The sequence below is a fragment of the Ambystoma mexicanum genome, chromosome 2p, assembly GCF_040938575.1.
Source record: "Ambystoma mexicanum isolate Mex_15411 chromosome 2p, UKY_AmexF1_1, whole genome shotgun sequence".
Taxonomy (NCBI): Eukaryota; Metazoa; Chordata; class Amphibia; order Caudata; family Ambystomatidae; genus Ambystoma; species Ambystoma mexicanum.
Genome location: NC_090923.1, coordinates 1,452,738,676 through 1,452,753,313, shown reverse-complemented (window position 1 = coordinate 1,452,753,313; position 14,638 = coordinate 1,452,738,676). Strand labels below are relative to the sequence as shown.

At 44.9% G+C, this 14,638-nt stretch overlaps 1 protein-coding gene across 3 annotated transcripts in view; it reads left to right on the top strand.

Annotated features, from left to right (window-relative positions):
* The first annotated feature begins 265 nt into the window (after nucleotides 1-265).
* The window catches only part of SMARCD3 (SWI/SNF related BAF chromatin remodeling complex subunit D3), a 764,638-nt gene continuing 750,265 nt past the window's right edge, over nucleotides 266-14,638 (top strand). For 2 of the 3 annotated variants that reach the window (XM_069646022.1, XM_069646020.1), the window contains exon 1: nucleotides 267-411. In XM_069646022.1, the coding sequence (XP_069502123.1) occupies nucleotides 400-411 (12 nt within the window). In that variant the 5' untranslated portion in view covers nucleotides 267-399. Of the gene's footprint in view, nucleotides 412-14,638 lie in introns of all 3 variants that reach the window. The other variant, XM_069646019.1, reaches the window with a different exon arrangement.

The window sequence follows — 14,638 nt, the reverse complement described above, 5'->3', positions numbered from 1 at the left end:
ATAAATATGAAGTATCTGTCTCTCACTCCCACTCTCCATAGCCACTGGTAAATATGAAGTCTCCCCCACGCCCCCCTCCCCACTCCTCTATCCCTTCCTCCTCTCCCCTCCCTCCCCCTGTTCAAAGATAATCCCCGTCACTATGACGCGCTTAGTACTTTTCTGACGCGCCCTCTTTCTGAATTGGCAGTTTTTCGACGTCCCCTCGTTCATCTCACGGGTTGGTAGTTTGCAGAAGCTCCCTGCTTCTTCTGCTCATAATCAGCTTCTGTTTCCTCTGCAGAGCCTCTGGCGCATGCGCACTGCAGGTCGCCCAGCCCGTATCTGCCCCGGTTCTGATCCAGGAAAGCGGACCGGAGCACGGGCAGGGAGACCCCGCAGAGTAACACCTGCAGCAGCATGGATAGGAAGGTGAGAGGAAGGGGTCGGGGAGTAGATTACCCCCGTGCACCGCTGGATCATCCCCTCCCATGCCGAGCCGAATCACACCCCCTTCTGCACAGCTGGTTCATCCCCCGTCCGTTGCACAGCTGGATCGCACTTCTCTGCACAGCTGGATCGCACTTCTCTGCACAGCTGGATCGCACCTTCTCCACATAGCGGGATCACCCCCTACACAGATTCGCCCTCCCCTGAACAGATGGGCCATTCTCCATCCCCAACACAGATGGCTCACCCCTCCCCCTACACAGCTGTAACACCCCTTTCCTCGCCCGGGGCCCGCAAAGCTCTTATCACAACTCAGTGAGTTCGAACTTGGTCAGCGGTTTCGGGCACTTTGGCTTGAATATCTGCCCTCCTGTCTCCTCTCGCCCCCCAGGGCCCCAGCTGGATGAACCCTCCATCCACTCCACACAGCTGGATCACCTGTCTTCCTTGTAAATCTCACCTCATTTCGCCTTATCAGATCACGCCTCTTTTCGCCACTCGCACAGCTTCTTTCAAACCTTCTCTCTGCACACGCCCCCCTACAGTAGGGGGTCATTAAGAGTTGCGCCGGCTCGGCCACCTCACATTGCAGGGCAAGAGATGTGAGTGTGAAGAGTGCTGAGTGGTTAATGTTTGAAAATTGGACTACAGGCGTCCTCAGTCAGCAGCCCGTTTCGTGGCATTACCTTTCAGAGTCTCCTCAGCATCCGCATTGGCCTATGCTGATTTGTATTTGTATTTTATTGTATTTTATAAAGCGCTTCATATTATTACAGGGTACAGCACAAACATAATGATAAATCAGAACATTAATTCTTACTGGTAGCAGGCAATCTGGGGCAAGGAAGAAGATGAGTTTTAAAAGAAAGACTAAAGACAGAATAGTCAGTGATAGAGCGGATGGAGAGTGGGAGAGCATTCCAGTGTAAAGGAGCGGGAAGCTGAAAAGATCGGACCCGGGACTGAGCATACGAAGGACGAAGGCCACAGAGTCTAAAGAGAGAAGATGAGCGAAGGGAAAGAGATGAAGAATAGAAGGATAAGAGTGCAGCAAGATAGTCAGGTGCAAAATGATAGATTTAAAAACTAAGCAGAGAAAGTGAAATTTGGGTTGAAAGTGAAAGGGTAACCAGCCAAGTGAGGCGAGAGAAAAGGAGATAGAATCTCGATAGGAGAGAAGACAGAGGAGACGAACAGAAGAATTGTAGACCTATTTCAAGGGAGTAAGGCGAGAACACAGCAGGCCAAAGAGAGTGGTGGAGCAACAGAAGAGACGTGAAAAGATTAAAGAGCAAATGAGAAGTTTAGTGGATTGAAAAGTGAGGAAAGGACGAACTTTACGAATATTATGAAGGTGAAAGCGGCAAGAACGAGAAGTGAGAGAGATGTGATGAGCAAAAGTAAGATTGGGGTCAAACTAGAGGCCAAGGTTGTGGGCTGTGGAAGAAATAGAAAGATTAGAGGGAGGAAAGGAAAAGAAGGTAGGTGGTGGATGAGAAGGCAGAGTGTTAGCAGGGAAGACCTGCGTTCCCTGCGTTTAAAGTGAGGAAATGAGATGCCATTCAAGCTTTGATAGCAGAGAGATAGGCTGTAAGGGTATGATGGATTTCAGGAGTGAAGGACGAGAAGGATAGAAATAGTTGAGTGTTGGCATAAAAGTGATGAGAGAGACCACAGGAGGAGATGATAGCTGCAACTTGAGAGGTGTAGAGGGAGAAGAGAAAAGGACCCAAGACTGATCCTTGGGGAACTCCATGCTCAAGGGAAAGAAGTGGAGAGATCTGGCCAGCCCAGGAGACGGAGAACGTTCTATTAGATAGATAAGAAGAAAACCAGGAAAGAATATAACCGCTGAGACCGAAGGAAGAGAGAGATTCCAAGAGCAAAGAGTGATCAACAGTATCAAAAGCAGCATAAAAGTCGAGATGAATAAGAAAAGAGGAGTGTTTAGAAGAGCGAGCTGTAAGGGGAGAATTGGGTAGACAGATTAGAGCAGTCTCAGTAGAGTGACGAGGACAAAAACCAGACTGAAAGCGAGGAAGGAGGGATAGCTCAGTAACAAAGGATGAAGTCAGAGTACACAAGGTGCTCTAAGAGTTTTGAAAGATAGGGTAGGAGGGAGATGGGACGGAAGTTAGAGACAATCAGAGGATTAGATGTTTATTTTAAAAATGGGGATGATAGTTGCATGCTTAAAGGCTGTAGGGAATCAGAGACAGAAAGACAGGTGTTGAAGAAGGAGACAAGATATGGTATAAGAAGAGGGTAAACCTTAGGAATAAGAGCAGATGGAATAGGATCAGTAGGAGTTGCAATGGGATGAGCTTTGGCTAGCAGAAGTAGCATATCGGAGTCAGAAACTGGTGCAAAGCTAGAGATGAAAGCCGATAGAGTAGGAGAAGATGAAGGTACCACAGTTGAAGGGGGAGAATTTAGAATATCTTGACACAGAGAGTGAACATTAGAAGAGAAAAAGTGAGCGAAGTCCGATGCAGACAGGGTAGAATTAATAGAGTAATCAGGAGAAGGAGGAGAAAGAAGCTGTGTTAAAGTTTGAAAGCGACGCCTAGGACAGGCAGACTGGGTATGAAGAAGATCAGAGAAATAAGCACGTTTGGCAGAAGTGCGACAGTTATCGTAGAGGGCATGATAGGAGAAATGGGTAGAGTAATTAGATAAAGATCTTGTTTTAAGCCAATGCCTTTCCAGATGGTGGTGGAGACAGTCCATAGCACAGAGATGAGAGGAAAGCTAAGGTTGAGAGAGTTTACGAGTGGGTTGAAAAGCAGACAGAGGAGATAGAGTTGGTCGAGACTGGAGGAGAGAGATGATGAGACAACAGATGCTGCTTCATCAGCACTGAGAGAAGAGAAGTTCATTTAGGGGGGAAGAATAGTAGTAAATGTATCGTGGAAGAGCAAAGACTTGAAACTGCGTATATCACGCCGGAAAAATGTTTTTTGCGGAAGAGTAGGAGAGGAGATCAGAGGAATAGAGGACAGAAGTGATACAGAAAGTAAGTGGTGATAAGATGCAAAGGCCTTGTCGTGGGTATGATTATTCACCAATCATCTGGACAGTGGATGTGGAGAGCTGATAGCCGGTTTTAGACGTGTTACTGGCCAGGGAATTAGAGTGAAACATTGGGGGTTTTGCAATAGGACCATCCTTCGGGTGTCTGCAGCCTTTAGCTATCCAGATATTTTTTACTACAACTGCCTCGCAAAATCTATGGTGAGGGTTCATGGGAGGCAAAGTCCATAACATCTAGAGAGGCGCAGTTTGCAGACCTCTGTGGTAGGATAGTCACTTAGTACATATAAGCCTAAACCACTGAATCTGGGAATATTTTGACCTTATGACCCACTGGTAATAGGAATATTATGCTATATAAAAGAAAGATTTATAACACGTCACTCTTATATCCCTGTTGTATTGCTACTCCAACAATGTCCTGAAATAATGGACTTCCACAGTAACAATTTATTCCAAAGCTAAAAACTTATTTTATAAACCAGTAAAATATTTCACTTCTGCTAAAGTCTTATGGTACAATCCACGTTTATTAGAATACAGACATTAACAAGTATATTGTAAAGAACAAATATCCACACAGTCCCAAGATCATTAGTTGTATCCACTCTAGATTTTTGGAACAAGGGTGTAAACGAGTATGAATACCCCTGTCAACACTCCCAATCATGCCCTAGGATTAGAATCACTACACTTAAAATCATAGGTGTAGTCATGGGTGCCAACTTCACAAATGTATTTGTGGGTTCCAGATAGTGATGTGAAATCACCAAAATGGCAGTATTAGCAGAAGTGACACTGCATGCCCACTGACCACCTTACGATGACATTACAGGAAGTAATGTCATGTGACCTTTGACCCAGTTGACACCTCTACTACTTGTCCACACACAATAAAAAAAAACGAAATACAGGCAGATATACTCCAGCTACAGCTCAGGGACAGAGAGCCTGTTGGTGGTCTGACCAGTGGCCACCAGCCCCACATCAGCAGATTGGGGTACTTTAATATGGAAAGAAATCCATGCCAGGCTACTCTCCTGGGATTTAATGGGCTTTTGGAGGATTAAACCATATTGATGTGGCACTGAAGAATGGCAGGATCTGTCATGTACAAGGCTCATTATGTAAACATTCAAAACCCACTCGTGTGGAAAAGTAAGCAAGATCACTCGAGTGTCCCCTAGTTCTCAACCAAGTGACGTGCAGAGATGGGCCTTGCAGAGGGATGATCGTCTGGGGATCAGGTTCGGAATAGGGATAGGCCTCATGCCCTTTATGCAATTTGAAATGGTATGTCACGTGCAATGTGGTGAGAGCTAGCCAATTTTTCAACAAAAACAGTACTTTGTCAAAACACATGCCCAAGTGACTTCACGTGTTGGCAAACGTTATCTGTTAATGCAACACTTTTCTCATTCTCACTCACTGTGTAACCTCTTCCCAGGGCAGGTCTAGCCAATAAAATGCCTAGAATGTGCCCCAATACCACAGTCCCTGTGCTGCAGCCCACTGTAAAAATTATAAATTAATTGCCTTATAAACAAAAGCTAGTTTTATTACATTGCAATTAAAGTACTTAAGATTAATAGGTAGACACAGCAAAGTAGACAATACTATTGGGAAAAATACATCACTATCATTATTTCATGTGTATGTTCATTGTCTATAGCATACTCTCATAGGTTTTGCTTCTGCAATATTGTATTTGGTTGCTTGGTAATCTTATTTTTGATTATTTTGCACTCAGTTGAAAGTTTAACCAGAGCAAATAGTCTCGCTTCCTCCGGTAAAGGCTGAAACCATGTTTTTATCTATTTAAATTTACTATAATTCAATTCTTTGACCTATCAGGAACACCAACGGTTCTCAAGATCCCCTATATGACCCACGTGTTTGGAAACAACAATTATTCTATGGTGAATATCCAGCAACAACCAACACATTTTCACTCTCCACAAGGCATAGTGGTTGCTTTTGCCAAAGCTACAATAAACCATGAGTGTTGCTTTTTTAATAGTTTATACTGATTAAGTTCTAGAGACTCAATGTTGTTTGACAATGCTCAACAAGATTAAATGATTTGCCAGGGATCAACTCTTTAGTTACAAGAGCAAGCTAGGATTTGAGTCCAATCTGAAATTTAGGAATTTGACCACAGGGCCTCATCACAAGTTGGGAGAGCAGTAAAAATGCGGCAGTAGGCTGCTACTGCTGCATTACCGCTCCGCCCAACTACGAGTTGGGCAGAACGTTGCAAATTCACCTCCAGCTCTGTGCTGGGGGTAAATCCGAAGACTTTCTGCCCATTTTCGGTGCAATTAGCCCCACAGTAATTGCACCGAAAATGACCCATTGGACCCAATATTAATGGGGATTTACCGCCCCACCGCAACTTGGCGCTAATAGTGCCGGACCAAGTTGCAGTAACGCTAATTGCGTTGGGCAGTATCCCGGCGGATTTACCAGCGGGATACCACCCAACTTGTGATGAGCCCTGAAGTCCCAACTGTAGTGAGTAGAAATATTTGTTGTTTGGCTCCCAAGAATACTCTGTTATTTGAGATGGTGCAAATAGGTAATAGAAATATTAGCCTTCCCAGCACTAAAATTATATTATGCTTTATAGAGATGTCTTTAAAAGTACATAATTCATATAATAATGCAACCAGACAAAATATAAATCATTATAAATAGATGTTTAGCAAAAAGAGTATGATTGTAGCTTTATTTTCCCCATCCTGGATGTAAGCCTGCAAGTATCGGCATACAAAGGTGTTTTTGTTAAGAGTTCAAGTTTGTATTTATCATGAACTATGGCGTGCACTCTAGACAGAAAGTGAAGGGGGAGGAAGCCAGGACCGGAGTCGAGCACAAACCCATCTAGTGCTAAGAGCCAAGCCTTTGCATTCTGACACTCATAGTATTGCATTAAAAATATAAAAAGCAAAACCTCAAGTCCCAGAATACAAAGAATATGCCTTTGTGCACATCTACTTAAGCTTCCCCACCAGATAATGCAGGTTCAGCAATACTTAAAAAGAAAACATGTATTTAAATTGAAAAATGGAAACACTGGCAAAGCTCAGAAGGGCTGCCCACAATCCCTGTTGGCGCCTCGCTCCTCATTTTCTATTTAAATTATGTTTATTGTATGAGCCTGGGGGTCCACAAAAACGTGGACTTTGTACGGTTTGGGGCAGCAGTAGGGTTCAGCCATGGAAGGATTTGTGAGGGCACTGTTATGAGGAGGCCAAGAATCCCAGAAGGCTAAGGCAAGACAGAGATCCAAAAACAAAAAGCATCATACAGAGGCATGATCCGTAACGATGCGGCCAGGAATGGAATACGCGTATCTAGATTAGGTTTAGTCTGACCTGGGGGCTGGGCCAGGTAGGCAAGTGTTCTCGGTAATCTCCAGAGCAACAAGTTAACGGGGAGCTGCAATCATGATGCTCCTCATGGGGACCCTAAGGCAGGGGGATTAACTCTGCACCTTTTCGTGTCCTCGCAGAGGGGATAACTACATCCAAAGGGCACCCTGATAGTGCATGGCACTGTCCTTGAAAACAGACACGCATGCTCAACGCAGGCATTACAAATTCCCTGCTGGAGTAGAGCTTGCATTTGTGGATTTGAGTCAGTTTGTCTTAGTCCCTTGAGCCCCACAGTATGAATTATTGGTGGGGCCCAAATAACATGGCACCTATGGGTGGGGTGGCACTATGAGGAGTGTCTTTAATGCGCTACACAACTTTAGACAGTCTGTTACACTTCAGAAATAAGCCATTAAGACATTCGAGTGTGAAGAACAGCTGTGTAGGAATCCAATGCCAGCCTACTTCATCTGGTCATGAAAATGAGCAATAGGATCATCATAATATGATATGATACTTTATTTGTATCGCGCTCATACACAAGTGTATCAGAGCGCGACGAGGCAAGGGAGGGGAACAAGGGAGAACAAACAACAATCTTACTCGACCCAGTGACATTGAGAAGTGGAAAGTGCTAAGCAAAGAATAAAAAACAACAAGTGGTACTGTAGCCAGCAAGGAGGCAAGTGCTAGGTTCAGGCACAGACAGGGGGTGTCTGATAAGTGCAGATACGGGCACTGTAGGGCTACAGATACAGACCCAAGCGCAAGGGTTGCCAGGAGACAGTGCGGGTGCATGGCATGGTGGACATGTACCTGGCCCTGGAATCGGAGGGTAACGAGGTGCACGGTGCACTCCTTGACCCTCTGAGTAGTTGGTAAGATTGGAATACGTTTGATAGGTTACCAGTGGGGTAGCCAGGCAGTGCCTGGTGAAGTAAGTACATAATCTTTGAATTGTGATCTCTCTCATATCAAAGCCATTGTGACTTATTCGTGGCAGGTGTGGTGGGATTGTGATACCATGGCCAGAAAAGGACCTGCACTACATGTTTCTCGGCTTTATGGATCTTGTAAAGATCCATTTTTGGAGCTCTGTGAGAAAGGATTGCAGTTGTCTAACCTGGACAGGGTGACTGAGCACTAGTGTAATTTTGTGGGGGTGTGGCAGGATGTTGTAAATCTACTGTAGATCATCAAACAGTTTCTTAGCGTCTGCATTTACTTGGGGCGGGAAGAAGAAGTAGCTGTCATACAGGACACATTGATTGCGAACCATCTGTTTTGGCATTAGGGAAGGTCCAATTGAGTCTGTCCGGGTGAGTAGGAGGGACGATGGATCTCTTTTCTGTGGAGGCAAAGCCAGTTGTGTCTCATTTTATGCTGTACTTCTTTAAGTCTATTTTCCAGCTAGTTAGGTAAGCCAGATTTGTAGTCTAGTTTGTTGTAGACCAGTGTATCGTCCACATATGTGTAATGATGGATGTTGTAGGCGTGGCACTATTTAGACATTGGCAGTGATTTTCAAAATGATACTCCCTTGCAAATCTAAGCTTTTCATATTTGAAGTGTGTGGAGCTGAAGGTATGTAGGTTTAATTGATATGTAAAATTGTTCAGAAATAATGAAAATCGGCTATTGGAACATTATTTATTTCGAGTGCCTATGCATATTCAAAAGCTCTAGTAGCACACCGTGGACGATTGTGTCAAATGCAGCTGAAAAATCCAGTAATAACCAGCATGCATGTTTGGCCTTTGGTCTCAAGTAAATGACTAGGTGGTGATAAATATTCTAATAATAGCGCTTGGCCTGGATTAATGACACTTCCTTTGCAGATGTCCTTGAGTGAGGGTGGGGTTTCATAGAATTATGAGTTCTTGATGGTATCCTTGGTTGGGCTGGGGAAGAACTGGAGCGCACTTATTGCCTCTTTGCTGTTCACGTACTAATGGTGGGTGCAGCAATTGGAATTGGTTAGTATTATATGATTTTTTTTGTTCATTGTTCTTAGATATTTAAGCTATGTTTTAATATGTGACACTGGCAAAGGGGAGTGGGAGCCCCTCTACTGAGAATGAACATGGGTCAAATACCCTGTTATATGGAATTTCTTTCACCCGTTAGGGTCTACAACCACGTTTTAGCTCACTGCACCCTTCACAGAGGAGACATATCAATTTGCATGTCAGTGTTTGTCCCACCCACACAGTCCAGCACCAAAATGCTAGGCAAATCTCCTCCGAACGAGAGTACCATCAGCATCCCCAGACACGTTTTTGAGCCTATTTGGGCCTCAATAGTGAGATGAAACTGAGCATCTCTAAGACACAGCACACGTCTGGTTTACCCTGGGTTACTTAGGGTGAACCCCCAAGTTTTACAAAGGAGAGTGGCAGTCTTAGAGAGGCTCAGCTTCACCTCACTGATGAGGCCCAACTCAGACAAAACACATGTCTGGGGTTGCTGATGGTACTCTTGTTCAGAGGAGATTTACCTAGCATTACGGTGCTGACTACCCTTGGTGGTGGGACTAAGACTGATATGCAAATGAAGATTTCTGCTCTGTGATGGGTGCTGTGAGCTAAAATGCAGTTCTAGACCCTTAGTGGAGGACATTCCATAGAACAGGGTATTTGACCTGTGTTCGTTCTCAGTAGTGTCTCCAACACTCCTTTTGTAACTATGTATGTTTTAATAAGTAACAACAAAATAAGATAATGGAGGTCATTACGACCTTGGAGGTAGCCATGCCGCTATTTGCGGCATGGCAACCCGCATTCCGGGTACCGGGTCTGGGTTCCTGGAATGGGGAAATACCGGGCCATTCCGACCTTGGAGGGCCCGGCATTTCCCCATTCCAGGAACCCAACACCATTCCCATTTGTGCCCCCATAGGGCTCAATGGGAATGGGGAGCATGCTAACAACGGGCCGTTAATGACGGGTCCGTTGTTAGCATGCTGGTCTGCTCGCGGGACCCGCTAAGGACGCCTGGTTTTACCAGGTAAAACCAGGCGTCCTTAGCGGGTCCCGCGACGAGAACTCGTAATGAGGTGGTAGGGGGTTAAAGGGGCCGGCAGTTCTACCGGCCCTGTTAACCGCCTACCGCGAATCTCGTAATGACCCCCAATATATTGTATGCAGTTGGTTTGGCCTGTAGCTTATTTTATTTTGTGATGTGTTATGACATTGAGAGATATTTTAATGTATTATGAATTGTATTGCATTGTGCTTTCATGGTACTTGTTACTGAAATAAAGCTGAAATTAATTGAAAAGATACGTTTTTTACGTCTTTAGATTAGGAAGTAATAGAGTTTCTTTCTGTGGCAATACTTGTTCTACTGGTCCAAACATATCCATGGAGTTGCACGGGTGACAGCAGGGAGGCTGCCTCTTATGTGTCTGTTTTCTATTTTTTCTTGGGAGTATTTTTAGTCCCTTTTTATTTTTGGGAGTATTTGCCTATTTTTAGGGAGTAAAACTGGCTGATAAACCCTTTACCTGTAGCGCTAAGTAGAGACCCTTTCCACTGACTTTATAACTGCAGTTATACTAATATAGATTCATCAGCTTTATATTTGTTATAATCCTTTACTTCTGACATCCCATGTGGATCATTCTGTTTTAGTTCTCTAGCTGGGTTGTCAATGATCACTAACTGGCAAGAAGGGAAGAGACCGCTGCAGCCCTTGGAGGCCCATCCTACATTAAGGGGAAGTGGAACTGTGCTTTTGCTCGTGAGAACGGAACACAATCCCTTGTAAGAAAGGAGTGAGACATTGCTTAGGTGTGAGAAGCACACCTATCCCTTATAAGAGAGAGAAAGGGCAAGTCATTCCTTATGGTGGTAACAGCACTAAATGCCTTATGACAAAGGGAGCAGTGAGAAATCCCATAGTGAGTAAAAAATACTTTATCCCTAATGATGAACTGGGTTACTAAAACTCCAGATCAGGAAGACCAGGGCTAAGCACTTGTGTGGATTACAAATAGTGAGTATGGCACTACACCTCTGAGAAGAGGACTTGTGCCAAATAAGTGGCTATGTGCTATATCCCAGAGAAACCGAGTTTTGATACACAAAGCAGTATTTATCCAAACCACTTTTATTTGTAATCTTGAGTCAAGAAGCAGCTGGTCATTCATTGTTTAAGGCTGTGTAGTGTTTAAGAACCTGGGGGAGTCAAGTCTCCCGATGATAGAAACAACCCTGGCACTTTATTGTTCAGTCTACCTTGATACAGTTGAGTTACATCAGTCCCAATGGCTTAGTCCCTGTTCTCTTGTAGATATCCTGCAGTACCAGTGCTTTTGAAGCATTACGTCAACCATTTCCATTACATGGTTTGGTAACCTCTTGCTCTCAACTGTCAACCATTCCATCCCCATACAAAGGCTCCACGATACCCTTGGTAACTCGGAACAGGCACTGGACTGGCTGTCATCCTTTCTTACTGACCGCTCTTCCCAAGTCATCCTGGGCACCTTCTCCTCTCTTACTTCCTTCTTCACCTGTGGTGTCCCCCAGGGTTCTAGTCTCACTTCTTGGCTCTTTAACATCTACCTTGCTCTGCTTGCACGCCTCATCTCCTCGTTCTCCTCCAACTTCCAGTGTTACGCAGACGACACACAGCTCTTTTTCAAACTTCCTGCTGACCCTCTTGCACCCTCCATCATCCTGGCGCACCTTCAACAATCTCTGCCTCAACGCCTGTAAAACGGAGATACTTCCCATCAGGACCCCTGCTCCCTCCTTCTTCGCTTCACTCTGGCCTCTCCCCCGGCTCCTTCTTCTGAAGCCAGAAACCTTGGAGTCATCTTCGACTCCTCTCTCTCCTTCCTCCCTAACACTCAGGACAATGCCAAGAAGTCCCAATTTCAGCTCGTCCTGCATTTACTTGGGGCGGGAAGAAGAAGTAGCTGTCATACAGGACACATTGATTGCGAACCATCTGTTTTGGCATTAGGGAAGGTCCAATTGAGTCTGTCCGGGTGAGTAGGAGTGACAATAGATCTCTTTTCTGTGGAGGCAAAGCCAGTTGTGTCTCATTTTATGCTGTACTTCTTTAAGTCTGTTTGCCAGCTAGTTAGGTAAGCCAGTTAGGTAATTCCTTCTCAAAGGAATTCTCCCTTTTCTCACTTTCCCCTAGAGGCTCAATGTTACCCGAGCCCTGGTTCTCTCTAGGCTTGACTATTGCAATAGCCTCCTCCTGAATGTACCTTCTTCCACTCTGCGGCCCCCTCCAGCTAATCCATAATAGGGCAAGGAGATGTATCCTTGGCCTTAAGCCAGGGACCGCATCTCTCCTGATTTTAAAAAGTCTTCACTTTCTCTCGGTTGCTGCACGGATTAAATTAAAATCCCTCTGCATCATCCACAAGGCTGTCTGGGCCTGGGGACCACACTATCTTCAACTTTATCTTACTAAATACTCTGTCTAGACCACTACGTTCCTCTGGCACCAACTCTTTGGGCCTGATTCATGGAAGTGTTTTATAATGGCGCAATCCCATAGGAAAACGTTCCATGAATCAGGCCCTTTGTGTGTAAAGTGTTTTTCTAAACAGGGTAGGTGGTCGATCACTTTGCTCAGCTGGCTCTCTCCTATGGAACAGCCTCCCCCTGCTTCTGCGCCTTGAGCAGGACTTCCTTAAATTCCGGAAGCTCCTCAAGACTTTCCTCTTTACCTCCTCCTTCCCTTCTTCCCTTCTCTGCTAATCCCACAGTTGCTGTGATTGGTTTCTAGGGCTCTTATGCATCCACATGCCCCTGACCACCCGCACCTCATCTGCCTAGCTCCTGTCTTCCCTCAGCACTTGCCTGGGCACTCCCTCCACTCTGGGGGTTTCGCACTTACTCCTAACGTGGCCCCTGGCCATGTAGCACTCAAAACCTCAAGCACTTCATCTGTAATTTACCCATGAGCCCAAACTCCCCAGCACTTACGCTCTCTACCCTCTTGCTGGCTGCACTTGCACGTTCTGAATACTCACAAGGCATAGTAGGTTCGTCCTTCTTTCCTTTACCCTTCACTGCTCTTATTAAATGTTGTGTTTCTAATGTATTCACTCCCTTGTTCCCTCCCCTGCCCCTTGGGCGCTTTGAAACTGTATTTTACTTGCTGTATAAATGCCTAACAAGCAAACAATAAATAAATAAACACTCCTCACTATATTTCCTCTTCTACTCAGAATGGGTCTGCAGCAATCTTTTTCTTCACTGATACATTAATGTGGAAGAAGAGCTGCATCATCCTGCCCAACCTATTTAAATAAAGAAGACCAGTTCACATGTACCCGATAGGCACACTTAGAATTCAGAGTCCAGATTGGATATGGCTTGAGTATCTTTAGTTCAAGTCTAACTTATCAGACAGTGCTACTTCCCCCACCCACTCTCTTGTCTTTAGGTGCTAGGTTGGACCTAAGGATCGTTCACAGTTTACATCATTATATTTCCTATCCATTTACTTTTAGCAATGTAACCCCCTTGACCGTTCAGTTGGCCAAAGTACACGTTTGCTTTTAATAAACCTTTTAGTTTGTGCTGTTAGGTGGTGCTGAGAGTGCTGCCTAGAAGCCAAAACGATTGTCATGGGAAGTGAAGGTAGGCGAGAGATTAGCTATGAGGATGGCCACACAGCGTGTGTGTGTGTCGTTTGGTTATTTACCCTCCAATTTACCACCCATGGCTGTGCTAGTCCCTATGGCCATTTCCACCCCAATACTTGTCCATCCCTACCCAAAACACATACCCTTAGGATCTTTTCTCTAAATCTGCACTTTCTGAGTGCCTACTGAAAAGTAATGGCTTATGTGCAGCTTAAAAGCAGCTAAACGAGTTCCTGATGTAATAAAAATGTCTTAACCAATTTTGCCTTAAGCCACTTGATCTATTAGCAGTATGTGTGTCATTGCATCTGTTCTGTCCACAGAATTCCTGTTGAAAACAAACATTTTCAACTCCCAATAGTTTTGGCTTTTGTTCAGGCTTGAGTTAAGAATGTGACAGGCACTGACATAATGGCACTACCTGGCCAGACAACAGCTGGAAAATGGAATGAGTACCCGAGCACATGATGACAGCACCTGGCAATTACCTTTCTATTGCCCAAACGATTAGTTTTGCCAATGCTTGTTTCCCCCTGTAACCTTTTTAGCGGCCGTCGTGGTCCGATTTTTGTCCCCAGAGAGGATCCCCACATGCCAGATGGGTGGTCTATAAGCTGATCAGTCCCTGTGCCTCAGTGCTACTCTCTAGTAGCACTTCACAATACATGTTATTGCGTTACTTAGGTTTTGCTGGACTCCAGAGCTACAGACTACCCTCTATGTGACCCACTTTCTTCCACCTAGACACCCATTTCTTCCCAGTCACTATTGTACAGTGTAAGTATAAAAGAAAGCGCATGTTCATAAAATGAGTGTGCGTCTCTTCAGACAACAATGCTAATAACCAACCGTACTAAAATATCACCCCTCTGCATACACCTCTCAAGCTCTAACTAAACACAATCATACCTCTAAAGCCACAGGAACCTGCACGCACTTCACTACACTGCAACAACAAACAAACCACACATAACCTTACACAACACAACAACGCGGATACCGACCGGATACCACACCAAAAAGCTCAGCAAACGGTGTTAACCGAACTGAAGCTGCCAACAGACTACAGCTCCTTTCTCCAAACTAACGTACCCCAACCAACCTCTTTTCTTGCAGATCTGTCAGAGCGCCAGGGGCCCACTCCGGTGGTGATAGTGCACGGTATAAATATCCTTTCACAATA